The sequence below is a fragment of the Ambystoma mexicanum genome, chromosome 3q (genome assembly GCF_040938575.1).
Source record: "Ambystoma mexicanum isolate Mex_15411 chromosome 3q, UKY_AmexF1_1, whole genome shotgun sequence".
In the NCBI taxonomy this organism is placed as follows: Eukaryota; Metazoa; Chordata; class Amphibia; order Caudata; family Ambystomatidae; genus Ambystoma; species Ambystoma mexicanum.
In genome coordinates, this window is record NC_090926.1 from 750,850,277 (window position 1) to 750,873,999 (window position 23,723).

The 23,723-nt window shown below is 44.7% G+C and overlaps 1 protein-coding gene across 1 annotated transcript in view; it reads left to right on the top strand.

Moving 5' to 3' along the window:
* SRP68 (signal recognition particle 68) overlaps positions 1-23,723 on the top strand; it is a 405,645-nt gene that overhangs the window by 57,530 nt on the left and 324,392 nt on the right. Inside the window, exons 2-6 of the mRNA XM_069654716.1 lie at positions 8,025-8,091; positions 8,201-8,314; positions 20,510-20,705; positions 21,143-21,225; positions 22,703-22,812. Coding sequence (XP_069510817.1) covers positions 8,025-8,091; positions 8,201-8,314; positions 20,510-20,705; positions 21,143-21,225; positions 22,703-22,812 — 570 coding nt within the window. The remainder of the gene's footprint in view (positions 1-8,024; positions 8,092-8,200; positions 8,315-20,509; positions 20,706-21,142; positions 21,226-22,702; positions 22,813-23,723) is intronic.

Sequence of the window (23,723 nt, forward strand, 5' to 3'; positions counted from 1 at the left end):
GGTTGAAAGCTTGTTCTCAAAAGCATTGGAGACCTTGCCGACTGATGCAAGGCTTTCCTGTAGTTATGAATTGGTCCAGTTGCAATAGGGCTAGGGCTTTGAATCCGCTGCAACTGCATTAGGAAAATGCACTGCCTTGACTGTGGCAGCTTTTTGAGTGTTCGTGTTCAGCCTGAGCAAGATGAAAACATGGAGGATGTGCAGCTGTGTCACATAGGGAATTTCAGCAGAGTGATGAAGGTATTCTGAAGGCTAGATTGCTAGAATACCCCTGGGCATTGACCCATCCCTCCTAGTAAAAACACGCCAGAAAAAAGCAGCATATCCCTTAAGTACCCTCTTGAGCGAAAACAAAACCTGGACCGGATCCAAGAAGTTGAATTATGGACCTGCGAGAGGCTAAACCACGCAGAAGACATGGTCATTTAATGTCCCTGGGCCAGACTAAATGCACTTAACGTATTGGACTCAGGAAGGTAACGGGACAAATTGGCATGGTGTGCGTATCCCCACACACACCTTACCCATTCAATATCCAGAGTTCTAACAGGAAGCCCAATCCTCACCTGTATCATTAACGGACATGTAGACAAAGCTTCACTTCAGAGAAGGGAAACTGGGAACAAACCGCTCCTTCCCAGCCAGCAACAAACCAAGATGGCAGCTTACTCGTTTAAAGATTCCCCCCATGAATTCAGGACTACAAAGCATCCCTACCATGAAGCATTTGCCCCCTCTGGCCAGTCGGCGAGAATCTAAGTCAATCCAAGCACCATTTAAGGGTCGGCTACCATGATAAGCGGGGATGGGAGTGATGTATTACAGAGACAGTGAATTGAGGTGTTAAAGAGGAGTAAGAAGATTGCTAGAGTGGAGAGGAAGGTTGATCGGCTAGCTGCAAGAACTGGTATGGAAGAACGGATTTTAATGCCCAGAGAGGTGAAGAAAACTACTGGGTGGCTGGAAGACTTGGACTGAAATAATAAATTACAAGACCCAGAGAAGAGGGGAAGATTGCTGGGCAGATTGTAAGACCCTCACTGAAGTGAAGTTTAAATAGGTAGTTTGCTCATAAACTACACCTTCCCAATCGATTGGGCATGGAGCGCACGCATCCAGACAGTACGCGATACTTTTCTTTCTTTTCAAACGAGGGCTAAAAAAAAAAGTTTATTTTAAAGAAAACAGCGATAATCGGAATGGTAGCAAGTACTTATATTTTTGTCATAACGCTGAAAAGAGGAGATTATGCCTACGAAAATATCTTACAATGGCGCTTTGGTTCAGCACTCAAATAATCAGTTTTTGTATTCTTCACAGAAAGTTCTTATTTTCCATCACCGATTTTGGATCTATGGACATTGCGATCCGTTAGTAAGAAGAATGGAGTGCTTTCGGTTTCGAATGAAACACTTTCACATCTGCACGTTTTCATAATCTATAGGCTGCCATGTTGCTCTTTATTACGGCAACAGCGAAGGACAGATTGATTAATGGATATCACAGATGGGTTGTTCACAAGTATTGTCTAATTTCGGTTGAAGAAGCCGTCAACTGGAAGAATCACACCATGTCCGGCACATAGTATAATGCAACTGTAAAATTGAGAATATCAGTACCCACTTCTTAATATACTATACACATTAGATGAATATATTAACAATGAATTTGTTATAATGAATGTCTTCTTTGCGTCAAATTGACCAATTATCCGTGACATCGTTCATCGTGTCGCATATACAGCACACTTGCCATCCTCACTTGCCCAAACATTAATTAAAACTTTACTTCCATTGTGAATTGAGTTTCCATTGTCCCTATGTGATGGATGACCAACCACTTCGAAAACCAGATCTCAGCAATAGAAACCTAACTTTACTATGTCCGCTTTCATTGTAGTGAATCTTGTTAATTCCTATTGCGTTGTTAGTGTGGTGCATTTGAAGGCCAAAAATTAATGAGACCCTTTATCCAGTGTTCACAGTAAGCCAACGTGAGTTTCGATTCTGAGGGTGCACCTGCCACAAAAATGAAAAATATCCATGTTAAGCTGTGCAGTGAAACACAATGAAACATTTCAAGTATTCTGCATAGAAAACGTTTACTGCCATTGTAATGATAACAACGTGCCTGGTGACACAACATTTCTCTAGCATGGGGTCTGGCATGGATTCACATGCTCATGAATATTCCCTGTCGTCAGGCTGGGAATCCTCGGTAAAGAAAAAATCAGTATCGGTTTCGTTTCTGATCTGTCTTTCTTAGTAGTAACCAATCACTGATCTCTGGGTCATACTGCCCCCAGCCAATGACTGCCCTCTCCCTAAACCCCGCCTCTGGCAGCCATCCTCAGATTTGGTAGCACGCAAAGTGGTAGTATGACCAAGTGAAGAGCCGCAGAGGAGTAGGCGGGAGGGTTTGCATGTGAATCCATGCCAGACCCATGCTGGAGAACAGTTACAGGTAAGTAACTTGTTCCTTCTCCAGCATGGGGTCTGGCATGGATTCACATGCTCATGAATAAAAGAATACATGGCAGTACACACATGCACAACCACGGGAGGTGGCAAAGGCTCAACATTAAGCATTACATCCAAAACTCAACATTAAGTAATTCTTACCTCCTCACCAGGCTCACCTTAGGCGAACAGGTTGCGCAGCACTGCTTGGCCGACCCTGGACTCCTCCCTGGAGTCCCGATCGACGCGGTAGAATCTTGTGAAGGTGTGCGTCGACCTCCACGTAGCAGCCCTGCAGATGTCCAGCAGGGGCACACCAGACAGGAACGCCGTGGTAGCAGCGATCGCTCTGGTAGAATGGGCTCTCGGACGGCCGGGCAGCGGTCGGTTTGCCAACCGGTGACAGTGCATGATGCAGCCGGAGAGCCATCTGGAAATGGAAGTCTTCGAGAGCCTTCCCTTGATTCACAGACCCAAAGTTCATAAACAGCTGTGACGTCTTCTGAAAACTCTTTGTGCGGTCCACGTAGAACTTCAGCGCTCTAGCTACATCCAGCGAGTGCAAAGTCCTTTCGGCCGGCGTCGAAGGCGACGGGAAGAAAACTGGTAACACAAAGGGCTCGTTGAGGTGGAAGTCCGACGGCACCTTGGGCATGAAGGAGGGGTGCGTCCTCAGCACCACCCTCGTGTCATGAAAAGTCAAGTATGGAGGCTTGCACGCTGGGGCCTTAGCCTTCATCGGCGGGAACGATCGGAATAGTCCCTTCATAAATTCCTTCACCAGGCGATGAGACCACAAGGACGCCCGTCCCGTAGTCCTGGTATATCGGGAGATGGCAGCCAGATGTATTTTGATGGAGGCGTGATCCAGTCCAGCTTTGGCCAGCGACAGTAGGTACGGCAGTACTTGAGGGGCCGTAATCCGCAGAATTCCTAAAGGTCACCCGGAAGTGCACGCAAGTGTACTGTTTACTGGGACACTACTTGGCTGACTTGCTTTCACACTGTAATCTGCACTGCTGAGGCACGGACGCAAAAGCAGGACGACGTCTTTTGGAGCAACACGGATGCTGCCTGACCTACGAGATAACACAGTAATTATTTCATCACATACTCTTTTGACAAACACGTGATCTGAACTGATTGAGAGCCCTCTGAATGAGCCCCTGTGGAGCCGTGTAGAGCCTGTTGAATGAGCCCCTGTTGAGCTGTGTTCAGTCCCCCCTGATGACATTGATGTTCACACCCCTGCGCGAATATCCAATCCTTTCTCTCTCTCCCTGTAGAGCGTTGTGATTCGCTGAATGATAGTGGCCCCGCCCACCTCACTCACCCAGGAAGCATGAAAAACCACAAGTCAGCGCACCTGCGCGCGCGCAACTGGAAGTGCACGCAAGTGTACTGTTTACTGTTCACTGTGCACGGTGTGCTGTAGGTGTTAAGGCGAGGTGAATATTTTAATGTTTTACTTTTTTTTTCTGATAACTGTAATTGTGAACTGTGTTGGGTAAGGGGGAAGAAAAAAAAGAAAACTGGTCACTACAGACAGGAATTAAGGCAATGGAATTACGCTCCACAAAAACGTCAAGGGAAAATGTGTGATGCAGTACAATACAAGTTAAAACAAGTGGATTATAGTACTATTATAAATACGCAGGAGGGAAGGACGACCGGGCGTGTAAACGCAAGATAATATCTAACCTGGGTTGCTGACAGAATGTAAGTTAGCTAAAATGACAACTTTTTAAAATAAAATTGATAACCCTGGTACTAAAATGAGAGAAGCAGGTGAGCTAATGATGACTCCTAAACAGGTTGAATGTAGTATATTAGAAATTATGAATGAACTACCGGCTGCATTTCCTTGTATTGGTAGTAAATTGTTGTCACAAGTGTTATCCTTCTTCCTTTGACAGGGTGAGGTATAGTTTATTACCTCACCTAGTAATAGCACTCAAGTCAGTCCGATCAGTAAAATGCTGACTGGGTCACTGACAGAGGAAATAGCATGTGAAAATAAAGAGTAGCTAGACCCTGGCGAGAGGTTTGAAATTGATGCAAATTCTGGATTAATAGTCATAAGGCAAGCACACCTAGCAATCGATAATACTATGGCGGAGAAACATATGGTAAGATCTCCTGAATGTAAACCTAATGCAGCTAAAATAGAGATATTAGATGAGACGAGTTTTATGAGTATGAATACGGAGGAGCTATTTCAAGCACTCAAATGTTTGTTACTCTGGTGGAAAAATGTGAATCCATAGAAAGTAAATTAGCTATACACTAATTACTTCTATGTGACATTAGCAAAAGAAGCAAGCAAAAGGCCTACAACAAAAGTACAAACGCCTGCATTGAAATAGAAAATGTAATTGTGAATGACCATCTAAATATAAATGATCCGAGTGAACTGAGTGAGGACCAAGAGCGAAAAAACGAATATACAGTGGCAGAATACATTTCGTCAAAGAAGAAGGGAAGTTGTAATAAGGTGGAAAATACGAATTCCAAAAGACAAACAAAACATAAAAAGGGTAATACGAAAATAAGATATGGACAAGCGGCCATGTATAGCACAAATAAGATTTTAAAAGTTAATAACGGAGGTATTGCTGATGTGAATGATAGATCAGAAATAAACGAGATTGAAATATCTGAACCCGAAATAAATAGGAAGGGAAACAATACTGAACCAAAAATAATGACAATACACAAAGAACCCAATTATATGGGTAACCATAATGTTGCAATTCATGCGCCTCGGCTGAAAGATAATAGCAAGACCAAATCTAAAAAACAAAAGGTTAATGATGCTGACATCTGGTAATCAATACAGACAAAACTAAAATAATGAAGTTCGAACATAAAACCCTGAATAAAAACAAAAATCCAATATGGCTGATGAGAATGATTGAGGTCATTAATGAATATAAATACCTGGGGATTATCATCGATAATAAGCTTAAATGGAAAAAACACTGGAGTGAAACCAAGGCAAAATGTATGATGGCAACTATGGCATTAAGCAAATTCATTGGACGGCAAGGGAACTTTTCGGTGAGCACGGTGCTGAAACTATACACTGCAGAAATCGGATCCTGTATGGTATATGGTGCTGAAGTCTGGGGATGTCACTTCAAAAATGAGTTAGACACATGTGAAGCAATATTACTGAAGATTTTGCTGCGAATGCCAAATAACCTTTCATATGAATATATCCTATTAGAATGTGAGCTGAATAGTGTTAATAGCCGCATACAATTGATGGTGGCAATGTTGTATGTTAAATTGACAAGACTCACTAATGGTACATTTGTGGTGAAACTAATGGAGCAATATGGACGGGCAGACAACAAGGTTCATTTTCTAACCCTGCATAGATGGAGAGGGGTCTATTATAAATGGATTGAGAATTATATTTTTAGTTGGTTGTTATATGCCATTGCACAGACAAAGTGGAAATTAAAAAAGCGGATATATGATCAGGATAATGAACAAATGATAGTCAATCTGGCGACAAAAGTAAATAGCGGGCTATTTCTTGGTCATTTAGATATGAGAGAGAGTAAACCAACCTATCAGTGTGCCTATCCAGATTGTATAACTATGCGTTGGTACCTGATGTTTAAATTTAATTTATGTAATGTCCTATAAATACTAGGGGCAAACCTTGGTATACAAAAAGAACTTAGATATTGTAGACTATGTGGAGTAAACAACATAGAAACATCAGACCATATAATATGTGAGTATGATAGTCTTGTTGAGCTACGTAGTAAATATCTCATGAAGTACAACAATAATATGCACAATTGTAATATATATGAAATTCGGAAAAGACTGCTTGATGGAAATTATATGAATTTTATTTTTTATATGATGACATTTTATGTGGTGACATTAGATATTTTAAAAGAGCTATCAAATGGGATATTCGTGTTTTAAATGTTTTGTTATGCGTTGGTTTTATGGACCCAGATTGATAATTTTATTTGTCTATATATGCAAAACCTTATTGTTGTAAGCATATTATTAAATAAAGGTCAGAAAACGGAATCGCTACCAGGAGCGAGTTAGAACTCCTAGGCTAGATGATGCCATACACCTGCCTATGTAACATGTTGGGGAATGTGTATACAATGTTAGGGAACGTGTATAAAGGAGCATTAGGACTAATCTACAAGATAAAGTGTGATGCTCATATATGATGGACAAAACATCATAGTTTGCATCTCACATGAAGGTTCAATTTGAGTCACAATTTGTACCGGCTACTCTTTCTCTAGAGGTACCTTCTCTAGAGGTACCTAATATCGAGGAACTGCAGCTCATCTCTTTTTAATTTGGGCTATTAGGTGGCATTTGCCACTTAGCGAAACTATTGCAAAAGAGTACGGATAGTGATAAATGGCATATGAGGATGGACAAAAGCTTGTAGATGTTTTTTGGTTATTTGCCTACCCATTGACTGGCCATGCGAATCCATATAGCCATTTCCACCTAGCTCTTGCCCCGCCCCACCCCACCCAAAGCACTGCCCCCTGGGATCTCGTTGAGGTTGTTTTGATCCAGTCTTACCATCAAACTTTGCACTCGAGTGCCTGCCACTGCTTTTTCAAAGCAGTCTTCTGAGAGTTAATGACTTAATGAGGGCTGTAAACGTGTATTTAATGGTGTAGTAAAACATTTCGTAACCAGGTCTGCCTCCTACCACTCGATTTATATGCACTATGCCTGTGCTGAAGTCCTGTTAAAAAACAAGCCTTGGTACAGCCAACAGTTTTGGCTTTTGGATAGGTATTAGGCATTTGCCAGGCATTGCTATTAGATGCCCAGGTACTCGCACCATTTTGCACCTGCTACCATCAAAAGCCAATAAATACCATTACGGCAGTGTCTGGCAAGTGCTTTCCCCGTGCTTACACAAAAGCTCAAACTGTTGGCATTGCCAATGCTTGTTTTTTGTTATTCCTGTTCTTTTCAATGTTCCCCATGTATCCGTTGCAAATGGCTGCTTTGGTGATACTCCTTAATTTTGTTTTTGTTATTATGCTCTTATATTTTTATTGTGTAGTTTGTAACATGATGATGATGCTAATAGTGGTAAATGCCAGTCAACGGATTGTGTTCTCCCTGTATAGTCCTTCGAATCGCATGTGTCAAACGAGTAGTCTACATGACCAGTTCGCCTAGTATAACTCTAAAGCTGGGGGTTCAGCTTTGTGTGTGGCCTTTCTTACTATAGTCACTTTCTATGACTCTTCGTATATCTAGAATGATCCCAGTAACCCTAGATGCCATACGATGACTACCTGACATCCTTTGATGCCCACTGTTCAGTATCCCATTCTCTTGGTTGTGTTTCCGTGCGTTTACGTGTCTGAGTATTCCGATCCATTCGCAATCTGGTATGATGCTACTGTACGAGCACCTGCATGACATTTCGAACCTTTTAGTTCCTGGCTCAGGCCAAGACTTGAGTAATTGACCCGTGTTTTTCATTCACATCTGTACAGCTTTTCATCGTAGAAGTAAAAGTGTTTTCCTTAACACAAGTTCCAGTTCTGCAGATTATCAAAGAATCCCAGCAGCAACATGGTTTACGACATGGGGATTACCAGCGATATCGGTATGTTTGTTTTCAGAGAGGCTCCATTCGCCTTACTGTGAGCCAGCCCCCCTACATTTCTTACCATTTTCTCTGGTATTGCGTGGTTAAATGTAATGTTTCCTTTCAGAGGGTACTGTTCCCGGAGGTTGAGGCGCCTCCGTAAAACGCTCAACTTTAAGATGGGGAACAGGCACAAGTTCACAGGGAAGAAGGTGACCGTGGAACTTCTGACTGACAACAGGTAAGGCAGCCGACCAGACTCTGGTTTTTAAGATTAGATGGACTAGTATCTGTATCTGGTACAAACTAAACATAGTTTAAATGGTTTTGTATAGCACACTTCTGCCCGCAAGAAAAGAGGGAGGTGGGGGCGATATTTGAGGGAAAGACGGATGTGAATCCTGTGAAGTTACTGGTTGCTGGCGGGACTGTCAGTGAGATTCCAGGTGACCAGCGGCTGAGAAAACTCGGGAGTGTGCTCCATCTCAAAGGGAGAGTGCAAGATGTATCAGTTGAGGTCAGCACTTTATGACCTAGTTAGCTGCTGACATCCGGGATGGCTATGATGGGGCTAGAGAAGTGAGGAGCGCTGCTGCTCTATTAATTGTGTTGTAGGTAGCTTGGTGACGTGTGCAAGGGTTGATTGCGGGAGTAGTGTAAGCTGGAGAGAACGCATTCTGCACAAGCTCGACGCAGTAAGGCTGCTTACTGAATCAAGTGGATCTTAATGACTTCTATGGATGAGTTTCCTGTTGGTGGATTCCAAATCTATGCTATGGAAACAAAGTGGGCCTTGCAAATCATTTTGGAATTAATGCTCTGATCTTGCTCTCTGCCTGCGTGTGTCGGCCCCCGCTGCCTGCGTGTGTCGGCCCCCGCTGCCTGCGTGTGTCCCTCCCCCTCTCTGTCTGCGTGTCTGTCTACCGTGTTATTCTCTTCTGCATCAAAAGCCATTTTAAAGTGCTGCACCTCTGTGCATTAGCTACTGTCCCTTTACGGTTGAACCACTGCATACACATCTGAGCGTGCAAAGCATCTGCTTGTGCGTGTGTGTTCTCACTTCAGTGTCTGCAGAAATATTCCATGCAGAAGTGCTGCCTATTGTTGCCTACTATAAATTCATAATTATTGCAGTGGATTTTCAGAATCGGCCGTTTGGACAGATTTTGAGAGGCCACCCCATTTATTTATTTATTTAAAAAAAATGTTTCGCCTTTTTAACTTATTACAAACTTTTTAGCAAAACAAAAAAAATTCCATTTAAACCATTCTCAACCATACTTTTAAAACAAAAAACGGAAGCGCGAGGTGGTAGAAAGAGGAGGAATAGAAAGAAGGAAGTTAGGAATGTTTCGATATTTGGCGTATGCCATCCTACGTTTTTCTGCCAGGGTTTGAAACTGGTTTCTAGGCTCCACAGCCACCAGTTGTGCACTTTCCAAGTAGTTGTCATCGTCTCTTTCAGCAGTAGCAGCATTTCTGTCATCAGACATCACCTGCTCCGTTTCTACCGAATACTCCCAAGTTAATCTCCGGGCGAGAGGTTGATTCCCCCCTTGTTGTTTTCTATCCCCTTTACCACAGGGACCTGAAGCTGGGCCTGGGCATTTGTAAATAGTACCTCTTAGGACTGGCCGGCCTTGTTTATCTCAGTTTCATCACTTACTTTCTGAACAGCAGGAGTGGTTAAGCTCCTCTTAGGTTTCCTCATCACGTTTGGTCTCGTCAACTGCTGTGGTTTTGCACTCATTTGCTTCGCTGCTTGCTTTATTCTCCTTATCCTTTTCATCCTCTTTTCCCCAAATATTGAGGATTGGTTGGACATGTTGGTCGAAGCGGCCGCCACCTCTTTCTCAATGTCAATTATGTCAGCCTGTGCAAGGGATTTGGTATTACTCTTGGATGCCACTTGGTACTCCAATGGTACCAAGGCCGTTGGTCGGGCTACAGTTAGACTAGTACATAGCGACAGTGGTCTCCATATTCAGCAATCGGTTCTGAGTAGAGTGCCTCCTGATCTCCATGCTGGTTTCTTTCTGCCATTTCATTGGTACAGCCAATGTTATCTCGATCACTAAGCCTGAGTCCTACACCCGATGACTCAGCCTCTGTGTGTTAATAGTTCCAAAATGTTTTCACTTGTATGGAGGACCGATGTCTTTAGCAACACTATCCTTAGCAGCAGTGCTGTATCCCTCTATAAACGGCACTTTAGAATGTAGCATGGCGAGTAGTGTGGCCTGGTCCTTAATATCACCATTAATTGACTCATGTAGCTTTAAGAATGGTGCCAGGGCAACTGTCAGCATTGACATGCCACTGCGTAGATCTTGGAAAGCCGGAATCTCCCTTTGGGCATGCATGGTTCCCTGGCTCAAGGACATTGGGCTGCCCTGAACTGAGAGGGAAGATTCACTTGAATCAGCTACCAAAGAGGGGTTCCAGGTGAAATCACCCCTTTCCTCCAGGCCTGCTCCCTGGTAGCTCAATGGAAGATCACTGCCCAGGTTGTCCAGTGTCTTTTCCAATAATCTTTTGTCTTACTTCTGGGGATCCTCCTGTGCCATTTTCTGAGGGTAGTGCCATGAGTACCAGCCGTATTGTATTCACTGATAGTTTGGTCCACAATTTCGGTAAAGGTCTGCCAGGGTCAACGATTCTTATTAATTCCTTCACTCTGGCAATGTCTTGTCGCAGGGAGTTCTCCATAGCCTGACCACCCGCCTTGGCCTCAAGAAATGCTAGGTTGCCCCGGGTACTTATGTCAGAGAAGACCTGAGAGGACTTTTTAGGGGGATAATTTTATCATACGAGGTCACTAATTTGGAGCTCTGTGAAGTAGCTGATGTTGGTATAATCTAAGAAGATTGGCGGCGAGTCCTGCTATATCCAATCATTTGGATTTTTCCATTGTGCCAGAGGTGCAGTATTGGTCAATTCCATGGAGACTCTCCCTCCTTCAAACATCTCCACATTGGAGACTTCACTGGCTTGTTTTTAGGCGGAAAATGCAATGCTATTTCCCTTGCTTTTCCCTTCCCATGTTTGACATAATTTGAAATTTCTAGTGGAGCAGTATCGATTGAGCAATAGGGAATGAGCAATAGGGAATATGGGAGGTATAGAGCTTCAGTAAAATTAATGGTCGAAAGGCAGCAGATGCTAAAGGTACCAATGATTGGAAAACCCAAAATATACTCCACCCCGTATGGTATGAACTTTTGTTAAGTTAATGCTAATGGAGAAGTACATGAAGGAGTCATGGGAGAAACAAAGTTTGGCTTGGGCTACAGATTTGGGGAGGGATTTGTCAGTGAAGGTATTGGAGAGTGTTTGGAGGGTGGCGGTAAAAGCTAAGATGGATCTGAAATTTCTTTATATTCATCAACAGGTTTTGGGTTGTATATATTGGACACCAGAGAGGATGTGTACAATGGGTTTGATGGATACTGATCTTTGTTGGGGCTGTCAACAGAAGAGGGGAACTTTATTACATATGCTTTGGGAATGCAAGAGAGTGGCAGACTTCTGGAGGGATATACTAGACAGAATTGATGTAGTGGAGAATATCTCCTTTCCGCAAACCTTTATGGCAGTTATTTTTCTTTCAAGTGAGGGTAGATGGGAGAATGCATGTGTTTCTTCATATTGGATAGATAAAGCTTTATTGATGGAAACTAAACAAATTATTAAAGTTTGGAAGATTAGAAAGAAGCCTCAGCTTGAGAGCTGGTTTGTGGATATGCATATACTTTCAGGCTTTGGAAAAACTCAATCAGTAAGACAAAATCGGGAGGGTGAATGCATGGAAAGATGGGGAACTTTTAATGATTTGTATGCGTGAGTAGGTTGGAGTACTGAGATACAAGATGTAAATATTATTTAAGGGGTTAGATGCTAGGTGGTTGAGGTATTGTGGGGTTTATGTTACGTCTTGTGATTTATGTTGCCTTTGTCTGTGTTTTATCCATTGGGCTTCAAGGGCACGTATCAATTATACGTTTTCTAAGTATTATTATTGTATGTTATACTCGCTTATGTTATTATTGTAATGTTTGTTGAATGAATCAAAATAAAGAAGGATAATTTGAAATCTCTGATGGGTCATACAGCTTTTAATAGTTTTTGTCTGACAGCCTGTCCCAATTGTTAATGGCCCTGGTGAGTCTGTAACCGAGAGTCAAACGCCCCCCTGAATACCCTGGTGATCGATTTTTCCTGGGAACCAGTGGAGCTGGCGGAGGGGTGTTCGGTAGGTGGCGTTATCTGTTTAACAGGAGCGGCAGTGGCCAAAATGGGGGCGCAGGCGGGGGAACGGGGGGCGGGTAGAGGTAGTGCACGCTCTAGTTAAGAGCTAAGTGCCTAGAGATGAACTGGGAGGTCTGATGTTTTACTGCCGCCTCCACTGCCACACGCCCCACGACCACTCCTTAAACTTTGCAGCTCTTCCATCTCCGATACAGCTGTAAGATGACACGATCTTGTTATCAGGGTCTCCAAAGCTCCGGTCCCAGTCGAGGAGGTAGAGTAAGGGAGCGCAACTCACCAGCAACTAGCTGGCATGTAACTGGACTCGCTGCCAGACTCTGCACCAGCGATCTGTGCCTCCTCTCAGCCAGTATATATTTTCTTAAAGCAACAGTAACACTCTCTCTCCAAGGCAAACATCGATTTTCTCGTCCAGCAATTGCCACCCTATTCTGATGAACGGGGACAAACGATCATGTCTAGCAAAACTCTGTGTAGTGTGACTGAACAGCAAGGCTATGACTTGGGAGAGCGTGACAGTGATGAAGAGTTCATTTAAGTATACACAGAGTACTCTTAATACGAGTTATGTAGAATGTATTAAAATAGTTATTTATTTAGTCCTTAGATAATCTCTTAGTAATGAAAGACCATAATAAGTAACACACGAAAACATTCACTACTATTATATTGCACATTCACCTTGGTGTGTGTGTGTACGCGTTAAGAGCACTAACACTTCCGTTTTTAAAATACAGTTCAAAACAGTTTTTTAGAATACTTTAAGTGTAGCAAAGCAAATGAATAAACAACGCACTGGCACGTAATAAACAAATGAAAAAACACGTAAAAACACTAGAACCAGGTAATCATCAACACTTTGAGAACTAATTGACTGAAAATAAAGAAGTTGGCAAACACCATACAACATCCACACCGTACAACTAAGGTTCTAACCTTAAAAAGTCCTTCCCTAGCTAGAAAAGAGTTGCAGATCCCAATACAAGTTTTTTCAGGATGCTAGGAATCTCTTTAGGAATTTTAAACAAGTGTGGCTTTAGCCAACAAGTAGTTTGCAAGTGTTCAAAGGTTTAGTAAAAACAAGTGCATTATCTTCATCAGACCATCTCTCAATCCAACCACCTTCGGGGAGACCCAGTGGAGGATACTGGGCCAGACCGCCATCTTTCAAGGATAGGCAAGGTCAGTGCTCCAGATAAGATTTTGAGGTGTGAGTATTTTACGCATGATTTTTCAAATTGGAGCGTAAATGCAATTTCAAGAGGGTAAAATGAGTTTTCTCCTCTGCAAGAGAGTAAAACATATCCAATGCATTCGTTATGGGTATGAACACATTTTAAAAGGGTGCATGCTTTATTGTGTTGCTCGCTTAGCTGTCACAGATTTGGTCTTTCAGTTGGAAATTCACCATCGTGCATAAGAAGGATATGCTGCTAACAAAAGAAATGCTACAGTGACATCTAGTGGTGGAAAGTGTTTTTTTTTTTTTTAATGAATATATCAAAGCGTACACGGTACAAAATTAAATGATCGGTATTTGATATGATATGATATGGCATTTATAACGCGCCTATACACAGGTGTTTCAAGGCGCGACGAGGCAGGGAGGGGAGGAACAAGGGGAGACGGACAACGATCCTACTAGGCCAGGTGTCATTCAGATCGCGCAAGTGCAGGGGTGGCGGAGGGGGAAAAGTGCAAGGGGAAGGGGAGGGGGGGAAGTGCAGTACAAGGTAAGTGGCGTAAAGTAATACATAAATAGGGCCAGCTGGTGGCAAGTGCAAGGTAAGTGCAGAACAAGTGCTGGAAAGGGGGGGGGGCTGTAGGGATACAGAGACAGTCCCGCAGTGCAGAGGGGATTCCAGGGCATCAGTGCAAGTGGAGAGTGGCTGGGCCCAGGACCGAGGCCGTTAAGAAAGGTCCAGTTGCAGAATCAGTGCAGTTTCAGTGAAGAATATTAGCTGTTCAGCAGGGGAGAGGGAGAGAGAAAGCAGAAGCAAAGAGGAAGGTTTTGAGGTGCTTCCGGAACCGGAGATGGTTCTCCTCAAGTTTCAGGGAGGCAGGAAGGCTGTTCCAGAGGGAGGCCCCTGCCGTGGAGAGAGATCTACCCCCAGCTCGTTGCTTCGAGAAGCGGCTGACCCTGAGGGAGTTGGAGGCGGATGAGCGAAGGGCTCGGGAAGGAAGATATTTGGGAAGAGAGAGTTGAAGGTATTTAGGACCAAGGCCCCAGAAGGCCTTGTGGACAATGCAGAGGGTTTTGAACTTTATCCTCGCAGCCACTGGGAGCCAGTGTAGAGATTTCAGTCCTGGAGAGATACGGTCCCTGGGCTTGAGGCCAAGGACAAGTCTCGCAGTTCTGTTCTGGATGAGTTGCAGAGGGCGGAGAGTGGAGGCAGGCAGATTAAGATAGAGGCTGTTACAGTAATCCAGCTTCGAGAGAACCAGGGCTCGGGAGACAGTGAGCTTCTGGGGGAAGGAGAGGAAGGGAAGAATACCTCTGAGGAGGTGCAGCTGGTAGTGTGACTTCATAGCGACGTCAGAAATATGAGGAGAGAAGGAGAGTGTGGAGTCGAAGATGACCCCAAGGTTTTTTGCATTGCAGGTAGGAGCAGGGAGGGGGCCAAGGGAGGCAGGCCAGAGAGCTGCAGGGAAGGAGGGAGTGGGTATACCGATGAGTAGAATCTCAGTCTTACTGGCATTAAGGCAGAGGTCATTGGCGGCACACCATTCCTGGATAGCAGACAGACAGTCAGGGATGAGGGAAGGAGAAGGGGAGGCTGAGGGTAGCCTGAAAATGAGCTGGGTATCGTCCGCATAGCACTGGAAATTAGGGCAGAGAGCGGCGATGCGGTGGGCAAGGAGTGCCAGATACTGGTTGAACAGCCAGGGAGAGAGGTTAGATCCCTGGGGGACACCGCAGGTGGAGAAAAAGATGTCGGAGAGGAAGGACCCCAGTTGGACCTGGGAGGGTCGATTTGAAAGGAAAGAGGTCAGCCACGCCAGAGCCTGACCAGTGATACCCAGGTTTTCACGGAGACGGTTGAGCAGGATGGCATGGTTGACAGTGTCAAAGGCAGAGGAGAGATCGAGCAGAATGAGAACACACGGAGTGTTGGAATCGAGGTTCAAGAGCAGGTCTTCACGGATGTTCAGGAGAGCAGTTTCCGTGCTTCTGGCAGCTCTGAAACCAGATTGATGGTCATGAAGACTACCAACAGATTCAGCATGGAGGTTAAGCTGGGAGATGGCCAGTTTCTCCAGGAGCTTGCCCAGGAAGGGAGTGATGGAGATAGGGCGATAGTTAGCCGGGCAGGAGGGGTCGGAAGAGGGTTTCTTGAGAAGAGGGTGCACAAGGGAGTGCTTGAGGGGGGAAGGGAAGACTCCAGAGGCGAAGGAGTGGTTGCAAAAGTCAGCCAGGGCAGGAGCCAGGGAGTCGATGTGGTCCTTGATAGTTTTGGAGGAACAGGGGTGAACCTGTTTAGACGAGACTTTCATAGATCGGACTTGTCTGTAAACCTCGTCAGCAGAGAAAAGTGGAAAGGCAGAGAAAGAGGGAGGAGGGGTGACTGCAGAAGGGCCAGAGGAAGAGCCGGGAAGGGAGGGAGGGAGGTGACAGGAGGAGAGCGAGGACAGGATGTCCTGAGTTTTAGAGATGAAGTGAGAGGCCAATGCAGTGCAGAGGGCCTGGGAGGGGACAGGAGAGGTAGAGACTGCAGCAGGGTTGGCCAGCTCCTTGCAGATTTTAAAGAGTTCGGCGGAGTTGTTAGATGCCGCAGAGATGCGGCCTTGGATAAGGGCTCTGATGAACATGAAGCACGCCATTTCCTCTCTGCAACCCTGCACTTGCGTTTTTCTTGCGTAAAAGGGCAAGATACGCACGTTAACTGGTAGGCTGGGCATGGTAGAGAAAGGGCTAGGACTGTAAACCCACACAACCCTGTGGATACAAGGGGGGCGTGGGTATAAAATGGGTCTGTTTACTCACCCCCTGTACTTTTATCCACTCAAGGACCACCGTAGGAGTTTCTGAAATCACTGGGCCTTCTGGTTTTGAGACTTGGTTCCCTTGGCTCAAAACCTAGGAACCATGGGTGCAGGGGTCCCTTCAGGTGTTGGTTAATTTGGTCTGGCTTGTTCCCATTTCTGAACTGATGGGCTGGATCTGCATTCTGGATAACTTAAAACCCAGGAGACAGACTACTGAACCACAACTCGGGCGACGACCTCAGGGAACTCCCAGGATGCAATACATGTGGTGAACAGCAATTGCCACTTGTAGAAAATGGTGGAAGTTGACCTTTGTGGCAGAAACAAAGAAACTGGTTCTGCAAGTCCACTATTCGTGGTGGAGAGTTGCAACTTCAGGGAAATCATTCTTGTTCCATAAGCTGAAAATGTGCAGAGTCCCATGGCACAACTCGGGATGGCAAGCGTTGCAACGAAGTAGCCCAGGATGACTTCTGGTGAACCAACAGTATGGTTAACTGGCACTGTTCTGAGCACTTTCCAGTGGCTGGAACTTCGAGCAGAGGTCAGGACTTGTTCCATTTGTCCAGGGGCCGAAACATCAATGATGGTCGTCTTGAGATTTATAGAGAGACCGGGCTACCGGGGGCAAGTGAACAAAGGGCTGCTGGTGATCTTCAAACGTTGAGTTCTGGGTCTTCAACGGGCTGCTCTCCTTCATAGGGGTCTTGGCTCCTACGATCTGAAGATTCGTGCAGCGAGTCATACTTTATAAGCAGGTCGCTGGGATAGCATTGCTCTCACCCTACCAATGGCCAGGATCTGCACCATTCAAACTGGTAGGGGCTGTCAAATCATGTTCAGCATCTCACCACTGCATCTGCCCAGCAACAAAAGCACTCTAGCATGAATGTGGATTGGGTCCAGACAGACCCAACCCCAACATCTGGCCGTACACACAGACTGCCACTTTGCCATTGAAAGATGAAGCTGTCCCTGGGAAAAGGCTCATCATATGTGGAAAATTCGGCCACTCGAGGGTGAGAAAGCCAAACTACAAGATGGTCAATGGACAGGTGAAAACCTTGTAGCACTGCCGTTTTTGTGTATATTGTACTATAAATGTCATTAAGCAGTAAAATTCTAAAGTGCACAATACTATAAAAAGAAATATCTGCTGCCCCCAGCTCATACTGGACACATGTAAGTAACCACAAAGTTGTCAAAAACAAAGTTACAAAGACACAGTGTCTTTACCGCACTTCATGTGAAGGTGATATAGTTCTATGTTTTTTCATCAAATTGAATTACTTTGTTGTAATTTACTTCAACTTTTTTCTTTTTTTTTTTATATATAAGGGGCAGGTTGTGGCTGTTATTCCCCCAACTCCCTCCCACCCCACCCTTAGATACCTTAACCCAAGTATACATACACAAATTACTTCCCCACAAAGTAAATGCAATTAAGTGAATTGCAACCAAGTAATTCACTAGGATGAAACAACTGAAGACCTGTGATGTGTCCAGGAAAATGTTTGCCTGCACGGATAGCCATTCAGACTGATCAGTGCCCCCTTAATAGAGGAGTTTATCAATGTTATGTAAGGAACTCATGGTGGCAACAGTAATGACCGACACAAGTGATCACAGTTCCAGGGTGTTAAACTGTGTATGCAGGTTATGAAAACGCCTAATCTAAATCTAAAATGGGAGCAAGCGTCGACCATCAAATGAAAAATAAGGCCGCCCTAGTGGCGTTGTTTCAAATAAAAAGGGCATCTACTAAGAAAAACCTACTGCCAATCCTTACAACGAATACAAAAGAGTGTGAGGTAGTATTCAGGAGAAAGAAGGTAGGGTTCACAAATAATATGTCAGGATGCAGTAGCCTGGGGCTCCCTTCCCCATGTTTTGAGCATGGGGTAAGGTAGAATCTTGGAGCACACTACATGCTCGAGCTTCCCCAGCACGAGACGACAGTTCCGCTTTAATTTATCAGGGCCATCGATGGCCAAGACCCGTTTCTCTTGAACGTCTCTTGCCTTTGAGGACCGGATGTATTCACAATAAAAGTTCTTTTATCAAATAATAGTTTTTCCATGTGTAATTTAGGGTGCTACTTCTCAAGCTCTCCCAGCTCGAGACAACAGTTCAAGTTTTAACTTCTCAGGAGCCTCGCTGGTCAAGTCTGTTTTCAACAAAGTTTCTTGCCTTTGAGGATAACAAACAAATGAAAGTTCTTTTCAACAGGTACCTGGGATGATGATTTTTCGCCCCTGGGTCTGCCTCTTCCGGGCGCTTACCCCTCTTTGCTTTCAGCCTCCCTCTGGCAGGTTCACTATGGCTTTTCCAGCAATCATACATATTAATGTCTTTATAAACAGTTCACCATGGGCATCCCTCTGCTGGGTTCAAGTTTGTCAACACACTATTTCTTGGGACTTTACACTTTGCCCCTCTTCGTCAGCATGCCTCTGCCGGGTTCTCTTGCCAACTTCACAATTCCTTTTGCTTTCAATGTTTGCAGGATTCACTTCCCTAGCTTTCTCATCATGCAGGCTCACTTCTCTTGCCTTCTCTACAGTTCTTAGGTCAAAGGCTGTACTGGGCTTTCGCTAGACCTTCTGTACGACCACTCTAACCTGTCTGGGCGGCTCTCCTACGGCCGCCTAGTATCGTTTCCTTTAACTCGGGTCAACATCCACGTGGTGCCCGTCCCCTCTGTAGCTGGTCTTCCCATTAACAATTCACAGGTCTTTGAACTCTTTTCAATCTGCCACTTTGCGGGTTTCATTCAACAGTTTTTTATTTTTATCCGTTTCCCCTTTGACTCACCGGCTGTGATGAACCGCTTGGCTTTTCTCGCCTCTGAAGTCAAGGCCGGTACCACGATAGTAGGAGTCTCCCTCGCTCCGCCTTATCAGCGTAGTCATGCCCCGTGTACCGCTGACATCCGCAGCAGGACTAGCTACTTTGCTCGCGCTTATGTTTTCTTCCTTGAAGGGTTCGCGGGTTTGGGTCGGAAAGAGCAAGGTCACTTCCTTCCTGTCACCCTCTCGTTTCTCGCTGCCTTTCTCCTTCTCCTGAACTGTTGGCAAAGATTAACTGTCTCATTGTGCGGTCTGCCTTGCTTGTACTGTGCTCTCTTGCTTCACCTTTTATCCCTGTGGGGAAAGGAAAGGGCCGTCGGGTGTTTGTGATTTTGGTCAATTGCCTGACTTTGCCTGACCCTTGTGTTGGGACATGTCAGGTAAACAGTTTTTGAATTAGTCCTTTTGTTTTTTGTCTGGAGAAAGTGCTTGTGGCGGAAAAGGGGAGGAATAGAGTTTGAGTGCTCTGCAGGGTAGGAAGCGAAACAGGGTTACATGGAAAGATAACACTTGTATTGGTGATCTCTGAAGGGTAGGTTTTGTAGGGTTTGTGAAATGAGAACGGGAATAACTGTGATCATGAAATGAACAAGGGGGATTGTGGGAATTGTAGTTTTCTGTCATAATAGATTGGGTGTTCAGAAAAGAATAACCAGAGGGACATGGAGCCAAAGGGTGGGGAGTATTCGAGACCAGGGAAACGAGGATTGTGGGAGTTGTGTGTTTTGAGGGTAAGAAGGATTTTCTTAAGAGTGTGTCTTTGGATAGAAGGGAGGTAGATGTGGAATAACCAAGGAAACCCTCATGGACTTCGCCCCCCTCACCCTTCTCATCGGTTTAATACTGTGTCTCACTTTGGGCATTCCCCTGAACATTACCACGGGTTCCTCTACCGAGGTGTTCCTCCATTGCTTGTCCACCCCTGGGGTTTGGATCAGAGAGCGCAAGCCCACCACTGGCCACCTGAATAAGGGATTCTCGAGGTCAGCTTGTGAGAATAACCTCAGGTTTCTTACAGTAAGTAGAGCAAAAAGATTTCACTTGCCTCCAAAAGTCAGGAAAGGTTTAACACAATAGTAAAAAGTATGGTACCCCATTGATGTCTATGGATGGAAAGCAGTGAAAAAAACATCTTTCCCAACAATAAGAAACATGGAAGGGAGGCCTAGGATAATTTCTGGACAGAGAATTAAGCTAGCAGCGTTTAAAGTGTTTCCACATTCCAGGTCTGTGTTCTGCGACTACATGAGCCCAGTGTTCTTCTCTGCTATCCCATTGTAAGTTCTGTGTGGAATGTAAGAATTGGACTGTTCCTTTTTTCTCTTCATCAGGTACCTGCTGCTCATCCTCATGGATGTTGAGCGAGCTTGGAGCTACGCCATGCAACTAAAGCAGGAGTCCAACACTGAGCCCCGGAAACGCTTCCACCTTCTATCACGCTTGCGCAAAGCAGTAAAACGAGCAGAGGAGCTAGAGGCACTGTGCGAGAGTGAGCGGGTGGATGCCAAGACTAAGCTGGAGGCACAGGTGAGGCCTAGAAGAGGATTACTGTAGTCTCTGGGATTCGAAGGGGGAATGGCAGGGGTTTCACACATGCTACCACATCCTGTTCACAGTACTCTAGCCTGGAGAGGTTTCTTCTGGTTCAACTGGTATTATTCTAATGGCTTATTCACGTTTTACCTAATGTGGGATATTGTTCAGGTTAGATGGTATTTTGTTTAGTGCAGCTTACTAGTGCCTCTGTTTCTCAGAGCCCCCTCACTCCTCCAAAACATTGCCATCAAGTGTGTAGACATTGTGCTCCTCTATGTATTCTAATGTTGCTTTGTCCTTCAGTGTGTTTATGGGGGTTCATGTAGTGTGGAAATAAACCATATGTATACTTTTACATACCGTATTGTAGTAAGCAATGTTGGTTTTCCCCTTGTCAACCATTTCTCACCGTCTTTCACTGTCCGCAGGCCTACATGGCATACCACAGAGGGATGCTGCGCTTCGAGCAACAGGACTGGAAGGAAGCCATGGAATCATTCAAGCAGTGCAAGTGAGTTTCTGTGCAGAGCTTGGATACCTGTCTGTGGCAGGGAGCTCATTTGCAAGGGATCTGTGGAGGGTGGTTCTTCCTTGGCCCCAGCCTTAGCATAGCTATAACTGACTACTTCCATGCAAGGTGTGTCTCTTAGTTTGATACATTCTGTGCATGTAAAAGTGACCCATCCGGTGCAAAATTGTAAGAGAAGTGTACACGTTCAAGTTTCCAGGTGTGTTGCACTCTTCGGATGTGTGTTTAGCCCTGACCTGTGTTCCTAGCATCTCTTGATGCTTTTATATAAATGTTTAGCATATGATTGCATACATGGACCCACTCATGGGGAAAAAGTAGGGGTTTTCTCCTTTTCATGCATTGAAATCGCCCAAAAATTGCACATCGTTCGTGTCACCCAAAAGATCAAGGTTGATCCACTTTGAAACAATTTAAAACCTATTAATTGTCTGAGAGGAGATTAATTCAAAATAAATTGAATCCAACACTTTCTCCCCTGTCCCTGCACTCCCCACAATGATTTATGGACGTTTCTAACTCCTCTGAAGTTGAACAGGTAACAGTAAGCTTGTTTTTAAATGAATAATAGAACTGCAAGAAGACTGGTACCTAAATAGTAGTGAAGTACACAAAGGGTTGTAAGAAGGCTGTGAAAGTTCTCCTCTGCAGAGGGCCAACTCAGATTTAAAAGTGAGGTTCTTGCTGTTCTTTGATGTGCATGCTTTGAACTTTTTGGTCGGTAGCATCTGTCTAAAACGTTTTTTGAGTGGGGGACGGGGGGGGTGGTGGGAGAGCCAATGCACAAGTTTACTTGAGTCAAATGCTGGGAAATCCCAAACGAGATACATTTGGGAAATGACTAAATGAGGAGGTTGTGACGGAGGAGGCTGCTCTTCTTTAGAATCACTAACTTTAGAGAGAGAGGCCAGCCTGGGCCGTGAACACCAAGGATTTTAAGAAGATAATAGACAAGAATGTTCCATTATGAACCAAAGTACATGAGTCGAGGCGTGGCAGAATCGAGCAAGCCAATGGGAATATTGTAGATGATCATCCCATGGAGCAGTGACAAGCAGTAAGGACAGCATTCACTCCTAAGTGCCAGGGAAAGGTATAGAAGTTCTGAAGATTAGGCAGTAGTGTAGAAGGGTTAAAGAGAATGACGGGACCGTTATTGTCCAGACTAGGGCCCCCAGTCTTCTTCTTTACCACTGAAGTCAATGCATTGGTCAGAGCTGTAGTGTTGGGGGGGGGGGGAGGAAGATGTAGTCTTGTGCTGTGAAGCTACACTTGGAGGGGTATGTAAAGGTAGTATTAGGCCTGTTGCTGTATTTAGGGCAGCAGCTTCATCCTTATGGTACACCAAATTAAAACAATGAGACTGAGATGTTGTGAAGTGAGCAGTAAAGAGTGCTTGCATTGCAGTGTTGTGTAATGTAATGGACACCGTAGAAAAAGGTTTCCTTTCTGTCGGTAGGACGATTTACGAGAAGCTTGCCAATGCTTTCACTGAAGAGCAAGCAGTACTGTATTCTCAACGTGCAGAGGAAATCGCACCCAACATGCGTTATTGCGCCTACATGATCGGTAAGAACCAAGATGACACTTTGAGTGCTTTGTTGTAAAAGTACAGACCCTTTTCCCCTCAGATGCCCACCTTTTAAGATGTTTCTGCTCATGACAGTGGTACGCCTCTAACTAGGCAACAGTGTTAACATTAAGTCCACTTGACTATCGTAGTGGTAAACTTTGCGCCACAGCCAAGGATTAGAGCAAGAGGGGAGCAGGCTGCTTAAATGTTCGTTATATGCTGTATACCACTCAATGAGGTGATGTCCATGTAATATATTGCTTAAAATATTTGTGTCTGTCTGTTTGCTTTATTCATTTGTAGTGCGCGCCAGAACCAAGGGTATCTGGGCGCATGAGCAACAAGGATATTCTCTGCTTGGTTACATTGCTGTACAAAATGTACAAGTATATACAAAGGCAATACAGGTACAAGGCGAATGCATTAACAACAATTTACAAAATCCACATAAGGAGGCAAGGATCGGGTGGTTAACGGTCATTTTCCTTTATCCAGTGGATATAATTGTGCCTGAAGTGAGGGTAGGTTTGGGCTGTCCTTAAGGTGGGTGGCAGGAAGTTCCAATGTTGGGCCACTTTCACCTGGAAGCTATTCCCTCCAGTTTTAGATCGTTTAAAACTGGGCACTGTGAGGAGGTTGGAGTTTGCTGTTCCGATTGATCGGTTGGGGGTGTATCTCTTAAATCTGTCTCCAAGGTAGCGTGGGGCTGCATTATTGAGGCATTTATGCGTAAGTGAGGCTACCTTCAGCATGATTTTGTCAGTGGTGAGCCAGTTGTTGGCTATCCTGGTGTTGGGGATATGTTCTCTTTTGGAGATGCTTTTGGAGATGTTTGTAATATATTTATTGGCTCCAACATATAAGGCATTACAATAATCCAGTTTGGATAGGATTAGGGCTCTGGCTA